Below are 16,388 nucleotides of genomic sequence, written 5' to 3'. Positions count from 1 at the left end.
TTTATAGCTGGAGGTAATGGATATGAGGAGTATGCTAACAGTTGGCAGTGGTAGTAAGAACAAATGACTTCAATGTAAATAAGGAGAATGTAAGATTGGATATCAGGAGGTTGTTGAGAAGGATCAAATATAATAGTGTATATGAAAAATAGTCTAGTGTGTTGCCCAGGTATAACAGTGGTAAGATGAGGCAGTGAGCAAGAAATGGGTGAAGAGAAAAGAAAGGAGCTTGTTAATGTGTGTGGAAGGAATTTGAAGGAAGAATTAAACTGTAGAAGAGTGATTGACTGCGTTTGAATCATTTTGATTCGAGTCATTTGGAGAGGCTCCTATTGAAAGGAAGAATTATGAAGAGAATATATCTGAGCTAGAAACAAGCAATGTGAAAGAGCAGGAGATTAAGGAAGGAGAGATTGAAGTGGTGGTTATGGATTAAGATGTGGGTAGCATGAGTGCAAAGAATGAGAGAACAACTGTGCAAGACAAAAAACAGGGAGACTCAGGATGGACAGGAGAACACAGCATCACAAAGTGTAATGTTGCAAGAGGATGTGATTGCATGTGTAGACAAAAAGAGAAGGGAATAACCTGGGATGTAGGGAAAAACAGTTGGATTTGAAGAAGTGAGATACTTCATACTTTCACGCAGATAGAATGAAATACTTCATTGCATTGAAAGTTTATTTTTCACTTGGTTAGACTATAATAAATTTAGTTTAATCCGTTATCCAAGTGTGAGCAAACAAAGTTTGCACCTGAAAATATCTATAGGACTGGGGTAAGGTGGTAACAACACCAGGGCAACTCCTTGCAAAGGTGGAGCAAGATACCATCACTCCTATCTCAGTATCTCCCATAATGCAAAACACATCTCCTTGTGGGGTGTTGTTACCACCTTACGCCAGTCCTGAAGATACTTTCAGGTGCAAACTTTGTTTGCTCACACTTGGATAAAGGATTAAACTAAATTTATTATACTTCATTGCATGTTGCTGTGACCTAGCAATGAGGAGGGTGGTGACCAATAAATGTATAATCAAATTCACCAAGCAAATAGGTTAATGTTGGATGATTTTAATTATCCAACATTATAGATTGAGCAATATAGATTGAGAAGACGAGATAGCAACTGGAAGTAAAGAAATTCAGTTTCTTGAGTTTTTGAGCAACAACTACCTCACACAATATGTAACAGAGGGCACACAAGCTTTGATGGTCTTGGGTTTAATCATCACATCAAGGGATGCTATTATAAATGAGATAGCAAATGTTGGTGAGAGTAACCATGAAGGGATGACCTGACTGATTGCCATCCATGTGAGGACTTCCATGAAGAAAGGATGTATATGGAACTACAAGGCTGGTGATTATGAGAAACTCAGCAAATAGCTTGCAGCTGTAGCATGGAATGAGAAGTTGGTTGAAAAGGTGATCAATGCTGCTTGAGTGATATTCAAGAACTGTCTAGTAGAAGAAATGTTTAAATGTATTCCAAAGGTCAGAAAGTTAATTAAGGTAGGTGTGAAATGTATGAATGAAGATACTAAGCATGCAATATAGCGAAAAAGGCATTATAGAGGCAACATAAGAGGAGTGGTAATAATCAACTTTGTGATAAATACAGAGAACAGGCAAGGAGAGTGACTTGGTGGGTAAGGGTAGCAAAAGTACAGTATGAGCAGCAGTTAGTTAATGAAGCCAAAAAAATCCTAGGGAGTTCTTTGGATATGTAGCCAGGAAAAATAAGAATGATTATGGTAGGATGGATTTGATTGATTAAAATGGTATAAGGACAACTGCTGTGAAGGATATATTTCAGATATTTAATGAGCAGTTCATAGAGGTCTTTCATCCTTGTGAATGTGACATTATGGAGAGTTTGAGAGCAATGGATGATGAGAAGATAATGACTGTGAGTGAGGAAGAGGTATATGGGGAATTAAGCAAATTTGATATATGGGACTGGATGGTATTTCACCACGAGTTTTGAGAGAATGTGCTAGGGAACTGACAGTGCCTTTAACCTGGCTTTTCAATGAAAGTCTGGCTTCAGCAAAGGTGCCCAGGGAATGGAAGGAAGGTAAGATAGTGCCATTGCATAAGGGTGGTAACAGACTGGAAGTGCCTAATTATAGGCCAGTCTGTGTGTCATCACTAGTTGTTAAGATCTTACATAAAGTAGTGAGGGACCTTATACAGCATTGGACAGATGAGGGTAATGTTATCTGTGAGAATCAACATGGATTTGTGAAAGGGCGCTCTTGTTTTAGCAATATGCTAGCCTTTTATAATAAAGTTACAAGAACATTAGATGAGGGAAAGGCATATACTGCAATTTTATTAGACTTAGCAAAGGCATTTGACAGGGTGCCACATGATAAGCTGATATTTACGTTGCAGCACATGGGTCTAGATGTCAGAATGGTCAACTGGATTCAGGATTGGCTGTCTGATAGGTATCAGAGAGTTGTGTATGGTGGGGCAATTTCAAGGAGACAGAAGGTTACAAGTAGGGTCCCACAGGGCTCAATACTGGGACCTATATTGTTTAACCTTTATATCAATGACATAATCAGTGCATTGCAGGGGGATATTCAGTTGTTTGCAGATGATGCGAAGCTAGGAAGGATTATTAGTAATAGTGCAGATGTGGTAGGCCTGCAAGAGGATTTGAATAAGATAGATAGATGGGCAAATGAATGGGTGTGTCAGTTTAATGCAGCAAAATGTAAGGTCTTGAGGTTTGGGAAACATCGATGGGATGCTGCATACTCTATGGGAGGAGTTATACTGGAGGAAGTAGGGGAGACAAGAGATCTGGAGTTGATGATTGATAGAAACCTGAAGTTTAGGGGACATATTGCAAAGGTGGTGAAGGTAACACAGAAGATTGCTGCAATTTTGATAAGGACACTGACCTGCAGAGATAAGAGGGTTATCATTCTGTTGTACAAGTCTCTGATCACACCACACTTGGACTATTGTTCTCAGATTTGGTCCCCAGGATTTGAAGGGGATAAATTAACTGTGGAAAGGATACGAAGACGGATGGCAAAGATGGTTTCAGGACTGTACAATGATAGTTATGAGGATCGGCTGAGGGAATGTGGACTGCAGAGTTTGGTGGATAGAAGAAGGAGGAGAGGTGATATGATTGAGACTTTTAAACTGTTGAGAGGTGGTTACAGGATAGACACTGGGGAGTTCTTTCACTTGGTTGAGCAGCGGGAAGGAGTGATGACAAGAGGCCATCCCTGGAAGTTACGAAAGGGAACTGTGAGCAAGAGGGTGAGGAGTGGTTTCTTTGCGTGGAGGGTGGTTGAACCGTGGAATGTGTTGCCTGATGGAGTGGTGAGAGCGAGAACGGTCAGTGAGTTTAAGGAGTGGTATGATAGACTTTGTGTTTATGATAGACTTAGGGGGGGGGGAACCTCCCCTCGATGAGTCTTGACAGACTTTAGGTTCTTAGGAAGGACCTCCCACGATGAGTCTTTTGACTCCATGGAGGCCTGAATAATAATAATAATATAGCTGTTGGAGTTGACATTTGCCTTGACATATTGGTTTAATATGAGTCTTATATTGCATTAAGTTCCAAAGGAGTGGAAGGAAGGCAAAATCGTACTGCTTCATAAATGAAGTGAAGAATTTAAGCATCAAATTATAGGCCAATCCGTGTGTCAGGTGTTTTGGTTAAAATGTTGGAAAGGCTGGTGAGAATCAGGATCCAGAATTGGGTTGACAACAATGATGTTTTCTTTGATGGACAGCACGAATTTGCTAAAGGGAGGTTATGTTATAGTAATCTATTTACTTATTACCATAAGGTGACAGCAGCATGCGATTAGGGTGATGAATACACACTAGAATAGTTAGACCTTGAAAAGATTTTGATTGATTACCACCTGATAAGTTGATAGTCAAAATAGTGGTTGGAGTTGGACATTAAACTAGTGAATTGGATTGGAGAATGGCTGTCTGATAGGAATCAACAAATTGTGTATGATGGAGAAATATCCCAGAAGTGAAAAGTCACTAATAATGTGCTTCATTATTATTATTATTATTATTTGACACCTCCAGGGAGTCCAAAGACTCTTTGTTCCCTTCCAACTACTAACTGTGCTCAAACTTACTTAACTGAGCCATTAGTAGCAGAGGCTCTACCAATCGGCCAACCTTTGCCGGCATAGGTTTGTATTAGGGCCATTGCTGTTTAACCTGTATTTTAATTATATTTGGGAAGTTCAAATGTCAATATACAGTTGTTTGCACACAATGCAAAAGATATGGGTGACTGAGTAAATAGACTGAGTGAATGGGCAAGAGAGTGGGGATAGCAGTAAAATATAAGGTATTATAATGTGGAGAACAATTTATCCACTATCACCGAAAGATCTCTTATTTCCTCCACCACCAATAGTTTATCCCCCACCAAGTGTAAATTCTACATCCCATCTTTCTTTTCCAAAATTTAAAACCTTACATTTTGCAACATTGAAATTGCATCCCATCCCCATTCTTGTAACCATTCACTCAATGTATTCCAGTCTTCTACTAAGGCCACATATTCTCTACACTTCATTGTTCGTTCCAAATTTGCATCATCTGCAAACAACTGAATATCCCCATCAAATCCTCATCAATATCATTAACATACAGGTTAAACAGCAATAGCCCGAAAACACCACTGAGGCACACCACTAGTGACTTTCTTCTTTCAGAATATTGCTCCCCCATACATAACCAGTCTTCGATCCAATGCACTAATCTAATATCTAACCCCATCCATTCTAGTTTGACTATCAAGTTATCATGTGTTAATAAAAAGTTATCAAGCCATTGCAAAATCTAAGTATACTACATTGTGTTCCTCTCCTCTGTCTAATGAAGCTGTCAACTTATTCTAATAATAAGTAAGTAGATTACTAAAACATGACCTCCCTTTAGCAAATCCATGTTGTACATCAAAAGTAATACCATTGTTGTCAAGCCAATTCTGGATCCTAGTTCTCACCAGCTTTTCCAACACCTTAAGCACAACATCTGACACACAAATAAGCCTATAATTTGATGCTTGAGATCTATTATCCCCCTTAGGAAGGGACACAATCTTGCTCTCATTCCACTCCTTTGTAACTCGATCCAGTGCAAGACTCATTAATGGTGCCTCGAAAATGCCCTTTCCTCTGTAACGCATGCTTAATCTCTTCATTCATCTATTTCACACCTACTGTATTTAACCTTCTGCCCCCCCCCCCCAGAAATACATTTAGACATTGCTTCTACTATGTAGTTCTTGAATATTCCAAAAGATGCATTGATCTCTTTTCCAGCTAACACCTCATTCCATGCTACACCTGCAATCTGTCACCTGAGCTCCTCATGATCACCAGCCTTTTAGTTCCACATATACCTTTTTCTCACAGAGATCCTCACATTGCTGGCAACCACCAAGGAAAGCACTTCATCGTCACTCTCACCAACTGGAGGGTGATATGACATCACATTTATAATTACATTCTCTGATGAGAAAATCTAATCCAAGACCCTCAATCCTCATGTGTCCTCTGTTACATACTGTCTGAGGTAGCTGTCTCTCAAAAACTCAAGAAAGTCATTTTCTTTACTTTCAGTTGCTATCTAATCATCCCAGTTTATATTGCTATAATTAAAATCACCCATAGTGATCATCCTTTTCTTATTTGCTTGGCTAATTTAATTATACATTTCATATCACTATCATCCACATTACCAGGATGGTAGTGATATGAAATATCGCTGCCACTATTTCATTCTCAGCTTCTCTCTTTGTATGGACTTAACTCTTTCTCTATCTTCAGTAGCACTCACCCTCCCTTTTTACCCCTTCTATCTTCACAAAACATATCATACCTTCCATCTCTATTCCTGTCAGGTTGTCATCCTATCCAACCATATCCCACTTATTCCAACAATTTTTGAGTGAACAGATTCAACTAATGCAACCATTTGATTTGTGAAAAGTTTTTCTTACATTTCTAGCATTTGTATATAAACACAGCAGTATTCTGTCAAATGCCTTTTGCAAAATCCAGCAGAATCATTGTGTAGCCATTTCCTATATCGAACTAAGCTGTAACTACATTATAAAAAGTTAGTAAATTACTAAGGCATGACAGACACTTCACACAATCAAAATCCCTTCAAAATCATTGTCTCCTCAGCATACTATGTGAAATGTAATTTAGCTTTAGCTTATCTCTTATATGATTATGATTCTTCATATGATTCTAATATGAAGGTCGAAACGTTGAGAAATTAAAATAATTATTTATAACATGGTTGTCGAGTCCATAATTTGTGCAAAATGAATGCTGATCACATAGTAACACTAAAGGAAAAAACACAGCAGCTTATTCCTGGATCTGTAGCTAGTTCCACTGACACCACTTATTTGATGTGACTTCTCCATGCTTAACTCGAGCCATTTTTTTTCTCCTTATTCATCTTAGAACCTTCTTCTTCTTAGAACTAGCTGTTTTCCCCCTTGATCCCGGGTCATCCCCTGCCCTTTTTTTTTGTCTACACATGCATTCACATCCTCTTGACACATCTACCTTTCTCACACTATGTTCCTTTGTCCACTCTGAGCCTCCTCGTTCCTTATCATTCTCAGTTTATAGAAAATCCACACATACAGGGAGATATTGTTGAGATGGGTGATGGTGTGATTGTTTGTGTAAATATCTCCCTGTATGTGTGGATTTTCTATAAACTGAGAATGATAAGAAACCATCTGAAAGATGTGTGAGTAGTGTATCCAGGAAGGACAGACAATCATTAGCTTTCAGTTCCATTGTAAAGTGGATTTTTGGGTGCTGGCTATTTAAATGCACTAAGAATGTTTCGAATGTGTCTGGGCTATGTGTCCAAATAGCAAACACATCATCAACCTAGCATAGCCAAAGCCTTGGTTTGAGCATGGCTATATTTATAGCTAGCTTTTCCAAGTGTTCTATGTAGAAGCTGGCTAAGGGGAAGGAGAGAAATGGGGAAGCCCATAGCTGTCCCATCTAATTGTTTGTATATTTTTCTTTACATATAAAATGACCTGCCTGTACTGTGAATTTAAATAGTTGAAATATATCAAGGGGGAAATTGCGACTTTAGTAAATCAAGGATTTCAATTAAATGGTACATTTGTGAATAGTGAGGTGATATCAAAACTCACCATTATGTCTGAACTTTATAAGGTATGGTTTTCTAAAATACTTTTTAGGTGGGTAGAATTTTTAACAAAAGAGGGAGAATTGATTGTGAGAGTGGCTAGTAGTTTGGCTAAATGTCTAGCAAATTTATATGTGGAACTGTTTATATTATCCACAATAGGGCATAAGGGTACCTTGTTTGTCAAATTTTGGTACTCCATATATCCTGGGTGTTTTAACATGGAAGGCCTTCAGGTTGTTAACTCTTTCTTTAGAAGGAAGTGACTTTGTTCAATAATTTGCATGCCTTATTCTTTTGCGAGTTTTTGGGATCCCAATCTATAATTTGGTATGTTGGCTGATCTTGGAGAAGTGTGTGTATTTTGCTTTCATATTCTGTTGAAATCATTATCACAGTTGTGTTCCCTTTGTTTGCTTTGGTTATGATAATGTGGTTATTATTGTGTAGCTCTTTTAGAGCAATGATTTCTTTATGTGGGATATTATTTTTGGGAGGGTTAGAATGGATTAGAATGTTGGCTACATCTAACCGAATGTTATTGGCTGTTGCTGGAGGCAGGTTGTATATTCCACATTCAGCAGAAGCCATTATTTTGCCATTACTCCCAAGTCAAGTGACTTTGTTCAATTTGCCAAATTGAACAAAATCACTTCCTGGCCTAAAGAAACAGTTAACAAACCCAAGCTCTTCCATGTTTAAACACCCCTGATATGGAGCACCAAAAATTCACAACAAGGTATACCCCTACGCTCTATTTTGAATAGGGCATATTTTCTTATCAGTCTGTGTTTTCTCATCTATACTGTTAAAATGTATGACGACCACGTAAGCCTTCCCGCACGTGTGTCTTCCCAGACACCACATTTATAATTACATCCTCTGATGAGATGACCAAATCCAAGACCCTCAGTCCTCGTGTGCCCTCTGTTACATACTGTCTGAGGTAGTTATCCCTCGAAAACTCAAGACTCATTTTCTTTACTTCCAGTTGCTATCTCATCATTCCAGTCTATATTGCCATAATTAAAATTGCCCATAATAATCACTCTTTTCTTACTTGCTTGGCTAATTTGATTATATATTTCATAGTCACTACCATCCAGATTTCCTGGTCTATAACAACATCCAACCAAGTATTTCATTCCATTTACCTCTATCTCACACCATACTGCCTCAAAACCACTGCTATTTCCCTCTTGCATCTCTACTATGGGCATAACTCTTTCTCTATTATCAGTAGCACTTCCCCTCCCTTTTTACCCTTCTATCCTCACAAAACACATCAAATACCCTTCCATCTCTATTCCTGTCAGGATGTCGTCCTCATCTAACTGTTTCATTTATTCCAACAATTTTTGAGTGAACAGACTCAATTAGTGCAACCATTTCATCTGCCTTGTTTCTTACACTTCTAGCATTGTATACAAACACAACAGCTCACTCCTGGATCTAAAGCCAGTTCCACTGATACGACTCATTTGATGTGATCTCTCTATGCTCGACTGGGGATATTTCTCTTTCTGCTTATTCATTTTATAATCCTATTCAATTCCAACTGTTTCCTCTTGATCCCAGGTCTTCTGATTCCTTTCCTTTCTACACATACTCTCACATCCTCTTGGAGATTCAAGGTCTGTGACAAACATGCACACTAAAATAAATCATTAGAAACAATTCAAATTGTAACTGAAACAGAACTAATGTTCTAACATGGCACTCTATTGGCCATATAATCATAAAGTTCATTTGGAAAAGTCAGTCTATCCTATCCTATAGTCACTATAGGCAGACCTATAGTGACGTATGTGTAGTAACAGTGTCTTCTTCCACATAATCCTATGTGGAAGCATATCCAGAGACTTGTCTACTAGTTGCAACTTGCCATATAAATCACCATGGATGTAATTTTGGTGTTTTTCTAAGCAGATGTTAACTGATCTACCAGTCTGCTCAAAGTTGGCAAAATTACACAAGAAACTTTATACACTCCAGGATGTGCAATAGAAGGAAGATAATGTTCAGCAGAATGGATGGACATAGCTAGCAGAATAAGTAGTTTGAAAGGTATCATGGAGATCATATTGCAGAGAACTTAGCTATCTTTTCTGATGTACTTTTAATATATGGGATGGGAATATTTTTGCTGTGATTGTGTGTTTTGGTTGTAGGAGAGATGGGAGGGGGGTGCATACGGTATTTTTTCTATTTTATATGGGCTGTAGCCATTAGATAGAAAGGTGTTGCAAAGGTCCCTGAGCTCAGTTTTAAGGTCTGTGTCATGAACAAATACTCCTGGCTCAGTGAGTAAATGTTTTGAGGATGCCAAACGTTTGGGAAGGGGATTTGGTGTGATTCCCTATTTAAATAGCTTCATATACCATCTACATTTACAGAAAAGTCCACACACACATTGTATGTGTGTGTGGACTTTTCTGTAAATGACAAAAAAGAAAATGAGCCATCCAGAAAGGGAAAATAATTCTTACTTTATTTTTCTGTTGTGAAGTTTAATTTAGGATGCTGGCTATTGAGATCTGCTAAAATATATATAATGCTTTAGGGCTATGAGGCCAAATAACAAACACATCATCAGAATAGTACAGACAGATCACTAGTTTGAGTGTAGTTGTGTTAAGTGTTTGGTTTTAAAAATGTTCCATGTAGAATTTGGCTATTGGGGGAGGGTGGGGGGGGACCCATAGCAGTAACTTCGAGCTGTCTATATATTTCTCCTTTTCATAAGATTTAACCAGAATAAATAGTGAATATGAATAATTCATTTATATCAGAGGGGATTTGTTACTTAATGAGGTCAAGGGTCTTTGCCAAAGGTACATTAGTGAAAAGTGAAGTAATGTCAAGGCTGACTATGATATCAGAATCTGTCAAAGTTAAATTTTTTATGAATGTTATAAAGCAGTGCAATGAACTTTTAATAAAAGAGCGAGAGTTTCTTTTGAGGGGGAAAAGTAATTTAGGTAAATATTTGGCTAGTTCTAAGGTGGGGCTGTGTCTACTGTCAAAACTATTCCCATCCAATATATTAAGGGTATATTACAAAAGATAGCTAAAGTTCTGTGCAAATATGATCTCCATGCCACTTTCAAATCATTCATTCATCTAATGACCTTCATCCATTTTTCTAAAGATCAACTTCATACTCTTGTATATCCTGGAGTGTATAAAGTTTCTTGTGCCTGTAATGTAATGTAATTTGAACAGAACGTTAGTTCAGCTAACATCAACCTTGAAGAACACAAAAATTACATTCATAGTCATCTGTGTAGTAATTCCATATACTAGCAGACCAAGTGGAAAAAGACCTTGATATTACATAATAGTCACTGTAGATCTTAGTTTTTTGTGTTTTTTTTAGAATTAGCATCTGCTATGAAGCACTCGCCAACTTTAACAAATATGGTTCCATTATTAAAGGAGTCTGAGACGAGAGGATGGAGAAAGTGTGTTTTACTAGAGATAGAATGAGTAGAGTGATTGAGGCATTAGATATGAGAAGTAAGAAAGCAAAAGAATTGGTAGCTGTATTGGGTACAAATTACTTGACTCTGAACAAAGAATATGTCAATTTGGATAGCAGGAGGTTATTGAGATGGATAAAAGAGCATTGTGTGATAAGAATGATATTAAGCATGTTGTTCAGATATGACAGAGTGAGATGAGATGAAGAGCAAGGATTATGAATGATATATTAGTGGCAATGTGTGAGGAGAAAGGATGAAGTGAACTGTATAGGAGCAATGGACTGTATTTGAGGGGTTTTGCTGTGAGTCACTTGGAGAGACTGCTGTTGCTGGATGGTAGAGAAGCGAGTGCAGAGAATAAATCTGATCAAGTGGGAAGCAATGTGAAGGAACAGGAGGTTAAGACAGGAGAGATTGAAGTGGGGGTTATGAATGAAGAAGTGAGTAGCATTAGTATAGAGAGTGAGAGAACAGGTGTGCAAGACAAACAGGGAAACAAGGAGGCTCAGGGTGGACAGAGGAACACAGCGTGAGAAAGGTAGATGCTCCAAAAGGGTGTGAATGCATGTGTAAATAAAAAAAAAGGGAAGGGGATGTCCTGGGATCAAGGGAAAACAGTTGAATTTGAAGACGGTTCTAAGCTGAATCAGGAGAAAAAAAAATGGCTTGAGTTAAGCATGGAGAAGTCACATCAAATAAGTAGTATCAGTGTAACTAGGAATAGATCCAGGAATAAGCTGCTGTGTTTGTATACAAATGCTAGAAGTGTAAGAAACACTTTTCAAAATCTAATGGTAGCATTAATTGTTGATTCTGTTCACCCAAAAATTGTTGAAATAAGTGAGACATGGTTGGATGAGGATGACATCCTGACAGGAATAGAGATGGAAGAGTATGATGTGTTTCGTGAGGATAAAAAAGGTAAAAATGGAGGGGGGGGGGCGCTATTAATAATAGAGAAAGAGTTATGTCCATACAAAGTAGAGAAGCAAGAGGAAAATACTGCCAGTGGTTTTGAGGCAGTATGGTGAATAGAATGAAATACTTATTGGATGTGTTTATCATCCACATTACCATCAGGTAATGTGGATGGTAGTGACTATGAAAAGTTTAATCAAATTAGCCAAGCAAACAAGAAAAGGGTGATCCTTTTGTGCTATTTTAATTATGGTAATATAGACTGGGATGACGAGATAGCAACTGGAAGTAAAGAAAATGAATTTCTTTTGTGTTTGAGGGACAAGTACCTCAGATGGTATGTAACAGAGGGCACACGAGGATTGAGGGTCTTGGATTTGATCATCTCATCAGAGGATGTAATTATAAATAAGGTGTCAAGTCAGTCTCAATTTGGCAAGAGTGATCATGAAGTGATTACCTAAGTGGTTGCAGATTGCAGGTGTAGCATGGAATGAGGAGTTAGCTGGAAAAGAGATCACTGCAGCTTGGGAGATATTCAAAAACTATCTAGTAGAAGCAATGTCTAAATGTATTCCAAGGGTCAGAAGGTTAAATAAGGTAGGTAAATTGGTTTGTAAGGGTAGCAAAAGTGAAGTATGAGCAGCAGTTAGCTAATGAAGCCAAAAAAATCCTTGAGAGTTCTTTTAATATGTAGCCAGCAAAAAAAGAATGATTATGGAAGGATGGCATTGATTGGAGAAATAGTAATAAAAACAACTTCTGCATAAGATATAGTGGAGATACCTAATGAACAGTTCATAAGGGTCTTTCATTTTTGTGAATGTGACATCTTGGAGAGTTTGAGAGCAATTTATAATGAGGAGGAGAGACTTAATGTAAGTGGGCAAGAGCTATATGGGGAATTGAGCAAACTTGATGTTAATAAGGCTGTAGAACTTGATAATGTATCACCATGAATTTTGAAGGAATGTGCTATAAGTTTGACATCTGCTTGACATATTTTTAATATGAGTCTTGCACTAGGTCGAGTTCCAAAGGAGTTTTAAGAGGGTGAGATTGTGCCACTACATAAGGGAGGCGATAGAACTCAAGCATCCAGTTATAGGCCTACCTGTGTGTCAGATGTTGTGGTGAAGTTGTTGAAGCTGGTGAGAACTAGCAGCCAGAAATGGGTTGAGAACAAAGCTATTATCTTTGATGGACAGCATGGATTTGCTCAAGGTAGATCATGTTTTAGTAATCTACTTATTACAATCAGGTGACAGCTTTCTTGGATGGAGGAGAGGGATACAAAGTAGTATACTTAGATTTCGCAAAGGCTTTTGATAGATTACCGCATGATAATTTGATATTCAAACTAGAGTGGATGGGGTCGGATATTAGATTAGTGCATTGGATCAGAAACTGGCTATCTGATAGGTATCAGCAAGTTGTGTATGGGGGAACAATATTCAGGAAGAGATAGAGGTGTATCTCAGGGATCCATTTTATGGCCATTGCTGTTTATCCTATATGTTAATGATACTGGTATTTGGGTGGGAATATTCAGTTGTTTGCATAAGATACAAAGTTTGGATGAACTATGAAGTGAAGAGAAGATGTCGTGGCCTTACAAAAAGACTTGAATAGATTAAGTGAATGGGCATGGGAATAGGGATGTGCATTGAAAGTTGCAGAATGTGAGGTTTTAAAATTTGGGAAACAAAGATGGGTTGTAGAATTTATGCTTGGCAGGAATATATTGTTGAATGCGGAGGAAATAAGAAATTTTGGGTTGATAGCGGATAAGGGTCTGAAATTTAGGGAAAGAATTCTAAAATTGTGAAGACAACACAAAGTATTTTGGGAATGATGTGGAGGACACTGACTTCTAGAAGTAAGGAGGTTCTTGTTCCATTGTATAAGGCTTTGATTAGGCCACTGTGCACAGATTTGTCCCCTGGTTTTCAAAAGACCAAAGATATGTTCAACAGAGGTGACTGACTAAGGTAGTTTCTGATCTCTGTTGATTCCTCATATTCTGATTTCTGTTGAATATGAGGAAACATTGGAAGATGCAATTAACAGAGTCTAGTGGATAGGAGGAAGAGGGGGGGGGTGATAAGATAGAGTCCTAGAAGTTAGTAAGAGGTTGTATAGGATCAGTGTTGGAGAGGTTTTACAGAGAATCATGGTAGATCAGGAGAGAACTAGAGGTCATCCCTGGAAGCTGTATATGGAGGATGTGAGAAGCAGATTTTTTGCATGCAGAGCAGTGGATGATTGTAATGCCTTGCCAAATTTTCACAGGTACCTGAGAGTGTGGTATCTCCAGAGAATTTGAGTGTGTTTAAGGTGTAGTATGAGTCCTTGGCTCCATGTGGTCTTGGGATAATAATAATAATAGTAATAATTAATTTGCCAACGATCTTAGACACAGTCAATCTGAGATCAGATAGCTTGACTTTTCCAAATTAACTTTTATGGTTATCTATTCCATACGAGAAACCATCTAAGGACATTAATTCTGTTTCAGTTACAGTTTTAATTGTTTCTAATGATGTACTTTAGTCCTTATGTGCTTGTGGGAGTTATAATTTGCGCTCTGAAGACACTGGGTAGAAAACCAGAAAAATATTAGTATATTCAATGAATTAATTTATTTTTTCCTCTCTTGGAGTTATTTATAAAGCATTATTATGAATAATATTATGACTAATCTAACACCTAAGTCTTTCTACATGTATACCTGAATAATTAAGTTAATGGGGATAATAAATCCCATATTATTTTACAGCCAGGTACGAAACTTGGAGATCGAAATCTAAGAGTTTGATGCCGAAGAACTATCGGCGAGTCCAAGCGTAAGTCATCACTTGGGTAATACAACACTAGGGCAACTCGGAGCAAAGGTGGAGCAAGATCTGTCACTATCCTTAATATTTTCTCATAATGTAAAATGCAGCTCCTAGGAGATGTATTATTACATTATGAGGAGAGGTCACTACCCAGACCAGTTTCGACCCTTATTGAGGTCTCGTCAGTGAGTAGGTAGACCTGGAATATCAAGGTTTAAGTGAACCGAACTTACATATACCCCTACTAACGAATTGCCAGACCGGTGTACTCATATATTATTATTACTACAATAAAGAGCCAAGAGGCTATTTTTCGGGTGACATAAATTAAGTTAAGGGGGATAGTAAATCCTGTATTATTTTATAGCCAGGTATGAAACTTGGAGATCGAAATCTAAGAGTTTGATGCCGAAGAACTATCAGCGAGTCCAAGCATAAGTCATCACTTGGGTAGTACAACACTAGGGCAACTCGGAGCAAAGGTGGAGCAAGATCAATTACTATCCTTAATATTTTCTCATAATGTAAAACACAGCTCCTAGGAGATGTATTACTGTTTTACATTATGAGGAGAGGTCACCACCCAGACCAGTTTCGACCCTTATTGAGGTCTCATCAGTGAGTAGATAGACCTACTCACTGTATGTTGTTCTACCCAAGTGATGACTTATGCTTGGACTCGCCGATAGTTCTTCGGCATGAAACTCTTACATTTCGATGGATTTCGATCTCTGAGTTTCGTACCCGGCTGTAAAATAATACGGGATTTACTATCCCCCTTAACTTAATTTATGTCGCCAGAAAAATAGCCTCTTGGCTCTTTATCATACTTGAATAATATTAGTTATACTTTTGGTCTTGGTATTCTATGCTATCTTTGATGTCTTTTAGCTTTTATCTTCATACAGTAAGTCTGTATTGCTTCCTGCTATAACTTAAACTTAGGAACAGGTAAGAAACACACATAAACACACACCATGGATCAAACCATTATATTTGAGTAACGTTTCAGTCTAGCTACTTTCTGAATGCTCTCTGTCATATATACTGTACTTTCTATTCCATGGGTTTTTGATTGGATTTAATGGATCCCCCCCCCATATAGCCTGTGAATTCAAAGTTTTATTTTATGTGTATGATACCAGAAAATTAGTTATACTAATTTATTAGTGTGTATAGCTAGGTGAGAAATGTTAAAATACCCTGTACGCAAGTAAATTTCAGAATTTTGTCTTGTAATAAAAAATAAGTAAACAAATAAATAAATAAATAAAGTAGCCTCAAGAAATATTGAAATATTTTGAAAATTTTGTTACCATTTCTTATCTTTCTTAGTGGAGAATATTTTGTATTCACCGATCAAAATAAGCCCCCTGAAGTCAGACAACGGAATTGGGACCATCAGGCTTTCCATTATGATGATGTGATGGCAGCTATGTTAACACTTTTTACTGTACAGACAGGAGAAGGATGGCCAACGTAAGATATTGCAGTATTTTAGGCAGTAAGGAGAATAAATTATAATAATAAATATTAAAGTAACTCATTTCACATTTATTTATTTTTTATTTATTATTATTTTTTATTCATTTATTTAATTATTACATTTGCTGAATTAATTTGTCTTAGTTACTTTCTGGGAAAATCCTATAAAAAAACATATTAAAAAAAAAAGATAATTCAACCTTTAAAATCCAAATACACGGTAATAAGACATTTGTGACCAGGTAATGATAGTAATGCTTGTTGCCATAGACTAACAGAGATCATGATACTACACATGACACTACTACAATAATGATTGTAATACTGCATAAGAATTGGTGAATTCTGATAGATGAGTGGTGAGGGGAGAACAAAATATCAATCCTGAAAGTTGTATAAGAAGGGCTTGTGCAAGGGAGTGAGAATAACAGAAAAGCAATCCTGTGTTCAC

At 37.5% G+C, this 16,388-nt stretch overlaps 1 protein-coding gene across 1 annotated transcript in view; it reads left to right on the top strand.

Moving 5' to 3' along the window:
- The window catches only part of LOC150103937 (voltage-dependent calcium channel type A subunit alpha-1-like), a 1,762,795-nt gene that overhangs the window by 723,248 nt on the left and 1,023,159 nt on the right, over window positions 1-16,388 (top strand). The window contains exon 24 of the mRNA XM_090397103.1: window positions 15,788-15,931. Coding sequence (XP_090253229.1) covers window positions 15,788-15,931 — 144 coding nt within the window. The remainder of the gene's footprint in view (window positions 1-15,787; window positions 15,932-16,388) is intronic.

Source organism: Typopeltis vanoorti, chromosome 8, assembly GCF_054136105.1.
Source record: "Typopeltis vanoorti isolate ZY-2024b chromosome 8, IOZ_Tvanoo_1.0, whole genome shotgun sequence".
NCBI classification, from domain to species: Eukaryota; Metazoa; Arthropoda; class Arachnida; order Uropygi; family Thelyphonidae; genus Typopeltis; species Typopeltis vanoorti.
This window is presented reverse-complemented; position numbering and strand designations above follow the sequence as displayed.